The following is a 13,969-nucleotide window of genomic DNA, read 5'->3' as shown; positions in this document are numbered from 1 at the left end:
AAAATACATAGTTAAACATCGATTAAATAACTTTTGATCATTAACAGATTATTAATGATAACTCTGGAACTTGATGGTCAAGTTGCAATATTAATTGCTATGTTTCTAGTTTTCCAGACCATCAGTAACATGACAAAGTTATGACGCCTCTCACTTCCAGGCTATGTACCGCTTCTGTCATGTTCATTACTCAACGACTTTAAACAATATATTTAGGAGGTCCCTTAGAGGTCATTGAGCCCAACCCCCTACTCATTGCAAAGGAAACTCGCCTAGGAGGTAGAACTATTGCTATGCAGCAGTTGCAACTCCCATGAACAATCTAGCATTGGAACTTCTCCCAATAACAAACGTGGCTGCCATATGGCAGTGTTAAGTTCTTAAAACAAACACCTATATGTAGGGAGTAGGGCTGGGCGACATCTGGTTTTCAACATCGCGATATATCAGCAGCTAAATATGCAATATACTGATATATCATAGTGTCTCTTCACGTTGCCCTTTCAGTGCCCTCCTCATATACATAATGCCATATATACACATGTGGAGCTGAAGCTATCTGGGGGGAAAGAGGGCAAGTCATGGGAGAAACAAGTGATTCTGTCTGGGGTCAGCTAGACAGATTTTTGGCAATTTGATTCTCCAGAAGGGAAATGAGGACAGCAAACTCTCCCCTTGGTTGTGCAACTGCACTGAAGGTGGCTGCAGCCAGATCCAAAATATTTCTGAATGTAAAAAGGTGAGGTCTTTCAGTGATCAGGTGGCCCTACAGAGAAGTGTTAATAACCCAAATACAAGATTGTTGCATGATAGAGGTAGAGGCATCAGCAAAGGATTATGCTTGGTCTAGGACCATTGACCAATGGCAATGATGAGAGTTGGAGTCCCACAACATCTAATCCCCCGTTCCTGGTCATGGCAGATGCCAAAATGCCCACAGACACAAATGGCTAAGTAGCACCACACAACTCACCCAAGACCGAAAGGTGTTTAATGCCATTTCAGACAGATTTTTTCCACTGTCAGACCCTGCCCTCCAGTAAGTCTGTGTTTTGTGCAAACAGGACAACCATATTCTCAGAAAACTTGAGAGAGTCATCAACTATCCAGCCCTTCGGGATCAAGGGGAGGACGTACTCTGTAAACTTGGCAAAGGTGGTTCCTGTGACTCCGTAGCTGTAAGACGATTTCCTCTCCATGCCAATTGTTTTGGGTTTCCGTTTTGCAATGCCTTTGTATAACTTCCACTGTAGATCCCTCAGGCAATCAAAAGTTACATAACCTGTTTCTTAAAAGAAAAAGAGAGAACACCAGATGCAAACATTGCTTTTATTATTCAAAAGGGGGTGGTGGGAGGTATGGCAGAAATAGATTAAAAAGCAACCACGAACAAGCCAACCCAACCCAACCAAACCCCAAGAGTGCCAAACATAGTCCAGTGAGGAGGACTCAGCGTGCCCAGTAGGCATGGAAAGTTGTGTACCTGTTGGAAAACAAAAACAGAAAATGGGAGGAAGGGAAGGGAAGGAAATGGCCTGGTTCTGCCGTTTACGGCTTACATTATCCTGGAGGTCATGTCTAGTTAGTTGAACCCCTGGAATAGGATCACTCCTGATACATTGCAACATTTTGTTGCAGCTCCCCCTTGCACTACTACCTCTGCAACAATTACTGCTACTAATTATATATTTGTAATTTCCCCTGCTGCCCAGTTAAGAAGGGACACTTTTATAGCTGATTAATTGATTCATTGACGTGGGTGGCGCTGTGGGTTAAACCACAGAGCGTAGGGCTTGCTGATCAGAAGGCCGGAGGTTCGAATCCCCACGACGGGGTGAGCTCCCGTTGCTCGGTCCCTACTCCTGCCAACCTAGCAGTTCAAAAGCACGTCAAAGTGCAAGTAGATAAATAGGCACCACTCTGGCGGGAAGGTAAATGGCCTTTCTGTGCGCTGCTCTGGTTTGCCAGAAGCATGGCTGTCAACTTTCAGATTTGAAAATAAGGGATCAGCAGCCTCGAAAATAAGGGATCAGCAGCCTCACCTGTCCCAGGGACAGTCTACGGGATATTTAACAATCTAGGATAGCAGCGGGAAATGGCGCTGGAATAAGGGAATTTCCCGCAAAAAAGGGAAGGTTGACAGCTATGGCCAGAAGCGGCTTAAGTCATGCTGGCCACATGACCCGGAAGCTGTATGCCGGCTCCCTCAGCATACCCTGGGAGACAGGGTTCTGTTTGAGAGAGAGGGATGGAGATGAGAAATAGGATTTGTCTGAGGGAGAACTGGTTCTGATTTGAGTGGAACATCCACAATGAGAAGACTATAGCAAGAGGAAAGAGCCTCACAGCTTAGACTGGGTTAAGTGTCTGGGGAAAGTATACAGACAGGAGTTAACTGGAGGGCTAAATTTGAGTCAGGAGAGGTAGAAGCTGTGAGGATACTGTCTACTTGGGTCTCGTTCCAGTCAGGAGGGGAGAGTTCTTCTAGGAAAAGAAGACTCCCAAGCCAGTAACAAGGGGTGAGGTGATCCCCTGGGTCTGTAATACTAATTGGAATACCTCAGGAATGGGATTGCTAAGAGAGTGGGTAACTAGGGAAAAAGTGCTCCTCACTCAAGAAATTGTAAATTGTAGACATTCATTTAACTGAAGTACCATGAGGTGGGTCTGCTATGCTTAATTGGGGGCAGTTAGCGGGGTGAATCCACTACATATTAACTGGTGTTAGTGGTGGGATCCACTACAGGGGTGCTTTCATCATGGTAGCAATCAGGCCCAAATAGTTTTGAAAGTCCACCTCACAGTCATGTTTATGATCTGAACTAAAGCTTGAACATCCAGTCTCTGCTTGCCTGGAGTCTTCATGTCATGCTTTTTCCATTGCAAACCATAAACTATTTAATTATCTATACTTTCACTTAATCCCACTCATTTGACTAGGCTGTAAATTGTACTGGATCCTAAGAGCTCCCTTCATTCCTACTTGTACATAACTGAATAAAATTTGCTAACCTCGAACTATTGGTAGCCTATGAGTGGGTTGTTCTGCTAATGTAGCCCGAGACAGTAGTTTCTTCTTTTGCAGCTTCAGTGTAAAATACTGTATTCTGCACAGTATCTCTCCTGAAAGACACTGCTTTTGAATGGCGGAAATTGGCAAGGACATGACCCTCTTGATTAAAACCAGGTAAGGAAGCAGGTATGCTGGTGGCAGTTCTATGAGGTAACGTTTCTGTTGCGTTCTAGAAATAACGCTTTTGCTTTTTAATTCAGACTGACTGGAAGGCACAGGTGCAGAAGTATCTTTGGCTTCTCGGGAGTCCTTGGCCAAATCTGGATCCCGTGAGTCTTTTGCCAAATCCGGATCCTGTGAATCTTTTGCCGAATCAAGATCCTGCGAGTCTTTAGTTGAATCAGGATCCCATGAATCTAGATCTTGTGAGTCTTTAGTCAAATCAGGATCCTGTGATTCTTCAGTCAAATCAGGACCCTGTGAATTAGAGTCCTGTGAGTCTTTAGCCAAATCAGAATCCTGTGAGTCTTTAGCTAAACTTGAATCAGAGTCCAGAAAAGCTTTAACCAAATCTGGATCCCAGTAGTCAACATCCCATGAGCCTTTAGCCAAACCAGGATCCCAGGAGTCAGGATCCCAGGAGTCCTGTGCCAGCTCAAGAACCCATGTGAAAGGATCCCAGGAGTCCTGTGCCAACTCAGGACCACGCGAGTCTTTGGTCAAATCACGATCCTGTGAGTCTTTACCCAAATCAGAATCATGTGAGTCCTTAATCAACTCAGAATCATGTGCATCAAGATCCTGCGAGTCCTTAGTCAACTCAGAATCCTCTGAGTCCTTAGTTGACTTAGAATCCCGTACGTCAAGATCCTGTGAAGCTTTAGCCAAGTAAGATTCCTGTGAGACAAGATCCTGTGAGTCTTTAATGGAATCAGAACCCTTTGAGTCATGATCTTTTGAGTCAAAATCGCGATCCTGTGAATCTGTAACCATAACAGGACTCAGCAAGTCAGGATTCAATGAGTCTTTATCAGAATCCTGTGAATCTTGAGCCAAATCAAGATCTTCCTTTATAACAACCTCATCCTGAGATTGGCCAAGGTCCAGGTGACGACGTTTTGTGACCTTCAAGGTTATGCCACCTTCATGCTCTCCAAACTGTCTAATAGATTTTGTGATTGAACGGATGGCATGGAAAAGAGATGCATGGGACTCCATAAAAGGCAGCCTATCAACACGCTTTCCTTGCCCTTGTTTAACGCTTTCAGAGGTCGTCATCAGTTCCGACACCTGCACAAAAAAAGACATGATGCCCTTATATCAAGCAATGGCCAGAGGCATGTAGTCATAGATTAAAACATTTCAACCCTACCTTTTGATCTATGGATTCTACAAGCCAGTTAACAGCAGTGCTTGAATGAAGTCAAAAACCAATAAAACTGAAAAAGCACAGTAATACACAATGCAACGAACTGAGAAACAGCAGCAACAGTAATCTCTCAGTGAGCCTCGGAAACTCTCCGGGAGAATGCTCCACCTTTGGTTGGAACCTAAAGGAAGGGATGGGAGTTCCACCCTCCTGGTGCCACTGTTAAGAAGTCTCTGCCCACTATGGTCACCAACCATACATCTGACCCGGGGGAGATACAGATCTAGGCTCCCACCCACCCCTGTTCATTCGTCATGCTGGTTGAGGCTCATGGGAGTTGTAGTTCAGCATCATCTGAAGAACAATCCATCCCTGCATTAAGGTATTCCAGGCTGGGAGCAATTAGGGTTCGGCTTATCACTTCTTTCAATGGTTTTAATGTTAGGAAAGGAAAAAGGAATCAACAAACGAGGGCTTGCTACAGTGCGGAGTGTTTTTGTTCAAGGTCCCAGCAGCTCCCTTTATTCCCCCTTACCAATTTTCCAACAGCAATCCATGCCCACTGAGCATGCTCGGTCCTCATGGGCCAGTTGGGTTTCCCTCTCCATTTTTGGGGAGGAGGTGGTGGTTTTGTGTTTGTGTACACTGGCGTCTGTTTCCGACATCATGAACAATTGGGGCTCCCCCATTGATTTTTATGGGTACCCTTCGCTTCCATCTCTGGAGACATTTAAAAATACCTCCTCAGTGTGAACCATGAAACCACCTGCCAAAACAATGAAATGAGTTTTCATTGGGCTGCTTTGGCGGTTTCCCCCTTTAATGCATTAATTCCTGCTAGATCTTTTTTCCCCCCAGTAAAAATTTGGGTGGTTTTGAGATGGCTGATACCTCCTTGTTGTGTATGTGTGTGGTGCAGAAAAGGGTTCAAAGGCTTTTAGTATTTCACAGTCCTATGCCAAGCTATGGTTTTCCCAGTGGTGATGTATGGAAGTGAGAGCTGGACCATAAAGAAAGCTGATTGCCGAAGAATTGATGCTTTTGAATTATGGTGCTGGAGGAGACTCTTGAGGGTCCCATGGACTGCAAGAAGATCAAACTTCTCCATTCTGAAGGAAATCGGCCCTGAGTGCTCACTGGAAGGACAGATCCTGAAGCTGAGGCTCCAATACTTTGGCCACCTCATGAGAAGAGAAGACTCCCCGGAAAAGACCCTGATGTTGGGAAAGATGGAGGGCACAAGGAGAAGGGGATGACAGAGGAGGAGATGGTTAGACAGTGTTCTCGAAGCTACGAACATGAGTTTGACCAAACTGTGGGAGGCAGTGGAAGACAGGAGTGCCTGGCGTGCTCTGGTCCGTGGGGTCACGAAGAGTCGGACACAACTAAATGACTAAACAACAACATGCAATGCAGCTTATGTTTTTAAAATTGGCTTCCCATACATCAGTAGCAAACTTAAAAAGTTGTTTCTAATATATTTGCCTTCCTACCATGCTGGCCCTGAACTGGAAATGCATGAAGGAAGAAACAGCGTGTTAAGATTGTTGTACCTGTGCGGGTGGTGCTGTGGTCTAAACCACAAAGTCTAGGGCTTGCCGATCAGGTCGACGGTTCAAATCCCCGCGACGGGGTGAGCTCCCGTTGCTCGGTCCCAGCTTCTGCCAACCTAGCAGTTCAAAAGCATGTCAAAGTGCAAGTAGATAAACAGGTACCGCTCTGGTGGGAAGGTATACGGCGTTTCCGTGCGCTGCTTTGGTTCACCAGAAGCTGCTTAGTCATGCTGGCCACATGACCCGGAAGCTGTCTGCGGACAAACGCCGGCTCCCTTGGCCTATAGAGTGAAATGAGCGCGCAACCCCAGAGTCGTCTGCGACTGGACCTAATGGTTAGGGGTACCTTTACCCTTTACCTGTGCCAAGCACAGTTGCCATAAATACTGTTCCAGAGAGGAAAAAAGCATGCTCTTTTAGAGAGGAATTATCCCGGAGAAACCTGTTCTGGAAATGTCATTTTATGTTAGAAAGCTTGTGGCAATCGGCTTGTTCGATCATCTGAACAGCACCAGATCAAGGGGGGGGGGGAATGATGACTCTCCATGGATTCTGCTGAACTACAACTCCCATCATCCCTGACCACTGGCAATTCCTTTTTCTGCTTTTATAAATCTTCTTTTTAAAGGAAAATTATGAGAAGAGAAAACTGCAGAACGGTCTGTTGCTTTTTCATTGTGAATCACTCACATTGCAGCTGTTCTTGGCTGGCTCATCATCTGAACTCATTTCAGCTGCACTTTGCTGAAAAAGAAAACAATTGAGCTCTGGGAGGCAGAAATCAGAAACTATCGCCCTTAGAAAAGGCCTAAGATAGGGATTCCCACTTTCACCTTTTAATTTAGTATATAGCATAGAGAGGTTAGCTAACTTGGATTACACCCAAGTATTTATTTTGACAAAGTTTATATACTGCTTGATTGTAATAAAACCTCAAAGTGTTTTGCAAAAAGAATAAACAATAAAGCCATCAGTAAAAAGCAATAACAGTTGAAATCAACTATTTAAAACATTCAAAATATAATTAAAAGCAAAATAAGCTAAAACCAGGTTTAAAACCGTGACAGCTTCTATAACACAAGATGCGGCAATATGAAACTCTCAGAATTAATGGTTGGTTTACTCCTGTGTATTGTTAGGCACTTGCATTAATGGGTGTTTGCTACAATTTTAGCTATTTATTTATTTATTTATTTATGTGTTACTATTTCTGAGATTTAGATTCCTCTTTTCACCATAGATGATCTCATTCCAGTAATTATAGAATGCAATAAAATTTAAGATGCAGTTAAAACAGTTTTTAAAAAAATCAGTTATAATGGAAAAATAAAACACAGAGCAAAACACTGATCACCATCTTGCTGTGCAGGCCATCTGCACACATATTCAAAATGAGTGGAAGAAGCGGGCACCCAAAGAGAGACAGCATTGGTGCCTGCCAAACCTTGGGGGCAGGAGGGTGTTGAACAACCAAGGGGCCATCACCAAGAAGGCCCTTTGGTGAGTAATAGGTTCTCTGACCTCATGCGTTGATGTTATTATCAGAAGTGCTTCCTTAGCAGGTCGCAAAGGACAGGCAGGACAGTACAGGGGCAGGTGCTCCTTTAGGTAACTGGCTCCCAAGCCATTCATTTTAGTCTCTCCAGTTGTGAAATATGACAGGTTTCACTCTAAAAATGGTGCCATTTAGAATTAAGTTTGATCTAGAATTTGTTATTTTTTAGATTTGCTTTATCATTTGAAGTCACCCAGAGAACTACCCTTACTTGGTGACTGATAAATAGAACTGATGAATAACAGATTTCCTAAGGAAAGCCCACAATGGAGATGTTGCCAATTTTATCACATATGTGTGTATTAAACCTCTCTTTCAACAAATCAGAAATAATTCTGTCTCTTAGCCATTAAAGTTACAATCTCTTTTTTGAATTTAGTATATACATGCTGTGGTTTTCATTTGTTTCCCAGTTAAGTGTTTTGCGTATTTCCCCCCCGACTCTGATAAAAGATTAAAAAAACAGAAAGGAAAGCTATAGATAAATAAAAAGATGGATAAACTGGAAGCGACTGCAGAATTCTCTTTGGCTTTTTCATTATGAATCACTCACTTCGTAGCTGAAGGGAAACAACTCATTCTTCTCCCCATCGTCTATTCCCTCGCTATCCTCAGCTTGACTCATCATGGCTGCACTGACAATGCAAAACAACCCTGTTCTGGGGAGAAAAAGACAAAGAGGGATATGCAGCATGGACTTGTTGAAGTTTAATGTTGTTACAAAGCCAGAGGAAATTTCTAGTTGCTGCTTCATATTGTTTTAAACGCAATGTTGGGTTTTCTTGAACATGGCACTTTGACTGGATTTAACATGTTGTGAATTGCCAAAAAAACCCCACAAAACCACAGTTAGAGGGGCAAATAGAAACAATATAATTGAATATATAAATAAATACTGACAGGGTTCGCGGATGCCAGAATAACTTGGCATGAATTGGGTACTATACATCTTAGGGTAGCATGACTTGGGCAGGGCATCATTTGCTGTCTCAGGCAGCAAAAGGTTTGGGGCTGGCCCTGGCTGTTTACTAATTCAGGATTATGCTTCATGCATCTGTTGACCCATGAAAACCCATGTCAGAATACATTTGCAAGTCTTCAAGGTGCCAGAAAACTCTTTTGTTGCTTTTAATGCAAGAGATGGAAAGTTGCTTCCATTTCTCCTGATACGTTTGCTCAAAGTTTGCAGTAAGGCTGGAAGACATTGGCTATATTTTGAGCACCCTGCCTGACTTGTTTGTGGGGAGGTTATATAAAACTGTGTCAAGCAAGTGTTATCCCATTCTTTCCAGTGCATTTTCTCATAACTGCCCTCATTGCTAAATGTCTGATTCTTTTTGGGGAGGGGAGGGTATTTGTCGCTCAAGAGTTCCAGGTCAACTTCAATCACACAACCCAAATCTGCCAGTATGTGACTGAATACCACCTGTTTGGAAATGTCCTAGCATAGGAGCCCCTTCTGTGAAATGCACCCATAATCCTCTTTCCAACGTGTGCACAAAGGCACTTCCTGATGGTCTGCTTATTCACACAAAATTGTATTGCTATCCCACCTATTCTAGTAGACCAATTATCCCATCAAAATTACAAAACTGATAGGAAAAGTGAGGGGAAATTGCACGAGGATCATTAGCTGGCAATGTCACATAACCTCTGCAAAAACATCAGGATGACAGGTGTTCAATAAAGCAGGTGGCAACCTCTATTGAAATTTTAGCGAAAATGTCAGCGTGAATGCACAGGAAATTTTGGTTGCCTCCAAAGGACTTATTTGCTGAGCATTCCCTCTGATTTGTGTGTGAGGAGGCAAGATGACCTTGTGTCCGTTTCACAGTAAGTGTTGTTATCCCACTTCCCACTGAATTTTCCCATCACTTTCCTTACTGCAAAAGCTTTTAGGTAAGCAAGTTTGTGGCAAAGAGTTTCAAATCCAGGATTTTGCAGACTTGGAAAAGGTACAAATAAGGGCAATCAAAACTATCATGGAAAAAGATAGTTTGACACAACTTGGTCTCCTTTTACTATTTTATTGAAGAACAAGGTATTTCAATGCCATCATCATCACAGTTTTCTGTGGACATGATTGAAAATGTCTAGTAAACAGATTGCTAGTTGGGTGCCCATTGGAGCCAACATGACAGTGATGGCAGAATGAGTATTGGAGTGGCTGTTTGTTCTGTGGTATTATGGCATTGGACAAAGCCGTAGTGTAACTTTTGATTTTGATTTGTATAGTGGTTAGTACTCTGCGTTGTGAAATATATTGTTATGATTTGCTTTGATATCAAATGAATGTGCAATTTTATTTTGTTTTTAAGTGCAATAAAAAATGATCATGGATGTGAAGTGACTCCCCTGTAAGCGTTTTGGATGTTTTAGATTACATACTGATAAGAGGTGGCATGATAGAAGTCTACAAAGGCATGCCTTGCAGGGAAAGTGGATAGATATTTCCCCCCACCTCCGTCTCTCATAACACCAGAACTCCTGGACATCCAGTGAAGCTGCCAGAAAATTCAGGACAGGTAAAACAAAATCCTGTACTTCATGCAGTGCCCAATTGAGCTATGGAACATATCCCACAGGAGGCAAATTAATGGAGGGCCTTCTGGCGGTTTCCTCCCTGCAAGAAGCCAAGTTACAGGGAACCAGGCAGAGGGCCTTCTCAGTAGTGGCACCCGCCCTGTGGAATGCCCTCCCACCAGATGTCAAAGAGAAAAAACAACTACCAGACTTTTAGAAGACATCTGAAGGCAGCCCTGTTTAGGGAAGCTTTTAATGTTTGACGGACTATTGTATTTTAATATTTTGTTGGAAGCCGCCCAGAGTGGCTGAGGAAACCCGGCCAGATGGGCGGGGTATAAATAAATTATTATTATTATTATTATTATTATTATTATTATTATTATTATTATTATTAAGCTATCAATGACTACTAGCCACAAAGGCTATACTCTGCATTTGGTTGGCCTCTATGAAAACAGGACACTGGACTAGAGGGGCCTCTGGCATGATCCAGCAAACTCTTTTTACATCTTTACCAACCTTATTTGTGGAATCTGAATTTGCCTCTATGCAACTGAATCCCTACCCCCCCCCCCCTGCAATTGGCGACACCACCAGTCGTCATCCTCTGTTTGGCTCTGTCTAGTACAGAGGTTTTCAACCTTTTTGAGTCCACAGCTCCCTTAGCCAACTACATTCTTTCTGTGGCACCCCTGTGGGCAGTGCTTTTTATTTTCTTTCCTACAAAAATGTTTAGGGGTACTCTCATTTTGACTCAAGGAAATCACCATTTTATAGTTCAAATTGGGGGAAATAAATACAGTACAGTGGTACCTCAGGTTACAGACGCTTCAGGTTAACCCAGAAATAGTACCTCAGGTTAAGAACTTTGCTTCAGGACGAGAACAGAAATCGTGCAGCGGCAGCAGGAGGCTCCATTAGCTAAAGTAGTGCTTCAGGTTAAGAACAGTTTCAGGTTAAGAACGGACCTCTGGAATGAATTAAGTACTTAACCCGAGGTACCACTGTAAATGGACAAAAGTACAAAGATTCACAAAATGTTTAGGGGTATGCGTACCCCTGCGTCCCCGCAGAAAAAAAAGCACTGGATGTGGGGCTCAGGAGCCCAGGTAGGTCACACCTTGCCTGCCGCCTCTCACCCTTTTTCAAACCACCTTCCGCGTGGCTTGTTCCCTGGGCTCCCTCTCCTCTCCCCTCTCCTTGGGAGTCCTCTGGGCAGTCACTGCTGCCACCCCTGGTCTCTGAACTGCCCCCCAACCCTGCCCCAAAGAGAGGTGCTTCCCAGAGGCACCATTGGGAGGCAGAGACAGAAGAGGGCATCCGAGGACGAGGGAGGGAAGGAAGGAGGGACAGAGGCCAGTGTTGCCCGTGGCACCCCTGACCATCATTCAAGGCACCCAAGGGTGCCATGGCACACTGGCTGAAAACCACTGGTCTAGCAGTTTGGGAATGAAATGTCTCAATCACCGTTGTTTTAAATTTCTGTTGACCTCAAGTGCTCAGTAAAATCTGTCACAATATTTCTAAAATTTTAGTTACAGTGGTACCTCGGGTTACAGGCGCTTCAGGTTACAGACTCCGCTAACCCAGAAATGGTGCTTCAGGTGAAGAACTTTGCTTCAGGATGAGAACAGAAATCGTGCTCCGGCGGCGCAGCGGCAGCAGGAGGCCCCATTAGCTAAAGTGGTGCTTCAGGTTAAGAACAGTTTCAGGTTAAGTACAAACCTCCGGAACGAATTAAGTACTTAACCTGAGGTACCACTGTATTTTTATTTACTTGAGGTGAACCCTCCCACCCAGTCTGGAAGTTCCCCAACTTTCCCGGCTGCGCTAGGAGCCTTCTTTATCCTTCACACGTGCATCATCGTTACTCACAGGACGGATGCAGAAAGCAACTTCCAGGAACACCTGCTTTCAGGGCAGGTGCATTTTGGGTTGCTAGGAGACGGGGGGGGAGCAAAGGATGCTGCCTCCAGCGCCAAAAAAAAAGCCTTGAATCCTTGGACTGGGTGACGGGGCGAGTCGGCGCTGCAGAAGGGCGCCGATCCACCGGATCCGCGTTGGGCTTTTACAGGCCCGAAGGGAACCCGATCGGAAGCAAATCGTGCTGCCCAGAAGAGCAGCGGCGGGCCAGCAGGCGCTGCGAGGCGGGCAGCCGTCGGCCCGGGGGGAGGTTTTCATAGTGACCCCCATTATCACGCCACACCTTTCCCTGCAGGGCGGCGGGCGGCACCGGGGAAGGACGCCCGGGCGCGGGGAAGGGAATCGGGCCGGGGCTGCTGCTGATTTCCAGGAGGCATCTGCCGTCGCAGCCTTTCCGGGCCCAGATCAGGGCTGGAGGGAACCGATCCGAGCATTGCCCTTCTCCAAACGGTGCTCCCGGCGCGCTGAGTCCCGCCCGCCGGATGCAAGAGGCGCGGAAAAGAGTTGCGCTGCGAGGGACCTTGGGATTCCCTTAAGGGCCAGTAAATCAGAGCTATTCCGCCTGGCTTTCAAATTGAGTTTAGCCTGATCTTTTATTCCCCTTCCTTCCCTCCCCCTCCCCTTTTTATGAAGATTACCCTCTCTGGATCCCACAGCTAATTCTCCCCTGGTCTCCTCGCTGGCCCAAATAGGACTAATTTAGCCAGCTAGCCCTGGTGATCATCTAATGTTTATTGGATGGATTTCCCCCCTAAATTGATTTTTGAATTCTGAATTTATTGTTATTCACGTTTTATATGGTATTTTATGCTGTTTTTTTGTTGCATCAATTAAGTGTTTTAAATTTGTTAGCTGCCCCGAGACCAGTTTTCTGAACGGGGAAGGGTGGGGTATAAATAATTTTATTATTATTATTATTATTATTATTATTATTATTATTAAGGCCAACCTTCAAGTGGAGAGTTGACACTCGGCCTGTCCCTGCCGTCGCTACTTGCTGCGCGGGATCCTGAGCAGCGCCGGATTTACGTGTAAGCTAAACAAGCTATAGCTTAGGGCCCCACTCTCATGGGGTCCCCAAAAAAATTTAAAGGGAAAAAACCAGTGGATTTACATTTCCAAAATATAAGATAAAAAAACAAATAAAATAAAACCTATATACAGCAACAGTGTTTTGTGTTGTGTAGGCTCCTATGATGCAAGTCTTGGGCCCTGCCTGGTAGCCTGCTTCCTAAAATATCACTGGTTTGCTCATTTCTTTATCGATTACTTTGCTAAAATACATATTTTGTTATGTGCAAATGGCTTTAGGTACCTATTAGGTCCACAATTTTCCATATAGCATATATTCAACACAAAAAACAGCGACATTTTGTTGTTGAGAAAAGGACAGCTGAACACATAAAGGGTCCCATTACTTTCAGTAGCTCAGGGCCTCATCAAACCTAAATCTGGCCCTGATCCGAGTCAGAAGTTTTAGATGCCAAAATACAACCCGGCCCCAAAGTTTTGATGTTTATTTAGCTTCGAGGGTCCCTTACTTGCTCAGCGTTGGAATTAAGTAACGGGCCTTTATTAGAAGCCAGGCTTGTGGGACGTGTGCCTTGAGGTTGGTGCAATGTCTTTATTAAATCCATAGAAACCCCTGAATCTCTACACTGTAATACACACAGCAACCATGAGAACAAAGCAGCGGGAGATGGGAGTGCAGGGTCTCACTGTTGGCTCAGCTGACAGATCAGTAACTTTTGGATCTTCCACTCCTTTTAACTTTTTCCATTCTGACTCACTGTTACAAGAACTCTGTAACCAAGAACTAGTGATTGGGTTTCCTTTTTTTCCTCCTCCCTACCAATCCATTTTCCTTGAGTGTTGCTTTTAGATTATAAAATGGAGGGCAGAGATGGTCTTACAGATATTTGTAAGCCCTGCTGGAGGAGCCTTGCTTTGGTTGACGTGTAAAGATCCTTAAAATAAAGCAGAAATCTAAAAAATTCATTTAGGATTTGATGTAGAAACGACAAAACCTG

At 44.4% G+C, this 13,969-nt stretch overlaps 1 protein-coding gene across 1 annotated transcript; it reads right to left on the bottom strand.

The window, feature by feature from the left end:
- Nucleotides 1–972: 972 nt before the first annotated feature.
- On the bottom strand, nucleotides 973–12,030 carry LOC310744915 (uncharacterized protein). The gene is made up of 5 exons (XM_083576906.1): nucleotides 11,892–12,030; nucleotides 8,044–8,149; nucleotides 6,626–6,679; nucleotides 3,013–4,303; nucleotides 973–1,288 (listed from the first exon to the last, which is right to left on the bottom strand). Exons 2-5 carry the CDS (start codon nucleotides 8,116–8,118, stop codon nucleotides 1,023–1,025), a joined length of 1,686 nt encoding a protein of 561 aa, XP_083433032.1. The 5' UTR covers nucleotides 8,119–8,149; nucleotides 11,892–12,030; the 3' UTR covers nucleotides 973–1,022.
- Nucleotides 12,031–13,969: the final 1,939 nt, after the last annotated feature.

The sequence above is a fragment of the Podarcis filfolensis genome (assembly GCF_964270895.1).
Source record: "Podarcis filfolensis genome assembly, chromosome: 11".
NCBI lineage: Eukaryota > Metazoa > Chordata > Lepidosauria > Squamata > Lacertidae > Podarcis > Podarcis filfolensis.
Note: the sequence above shows the minus strand (reverse complement) of the source record. Positions and strands in the feature narration are given on the sequence as shown.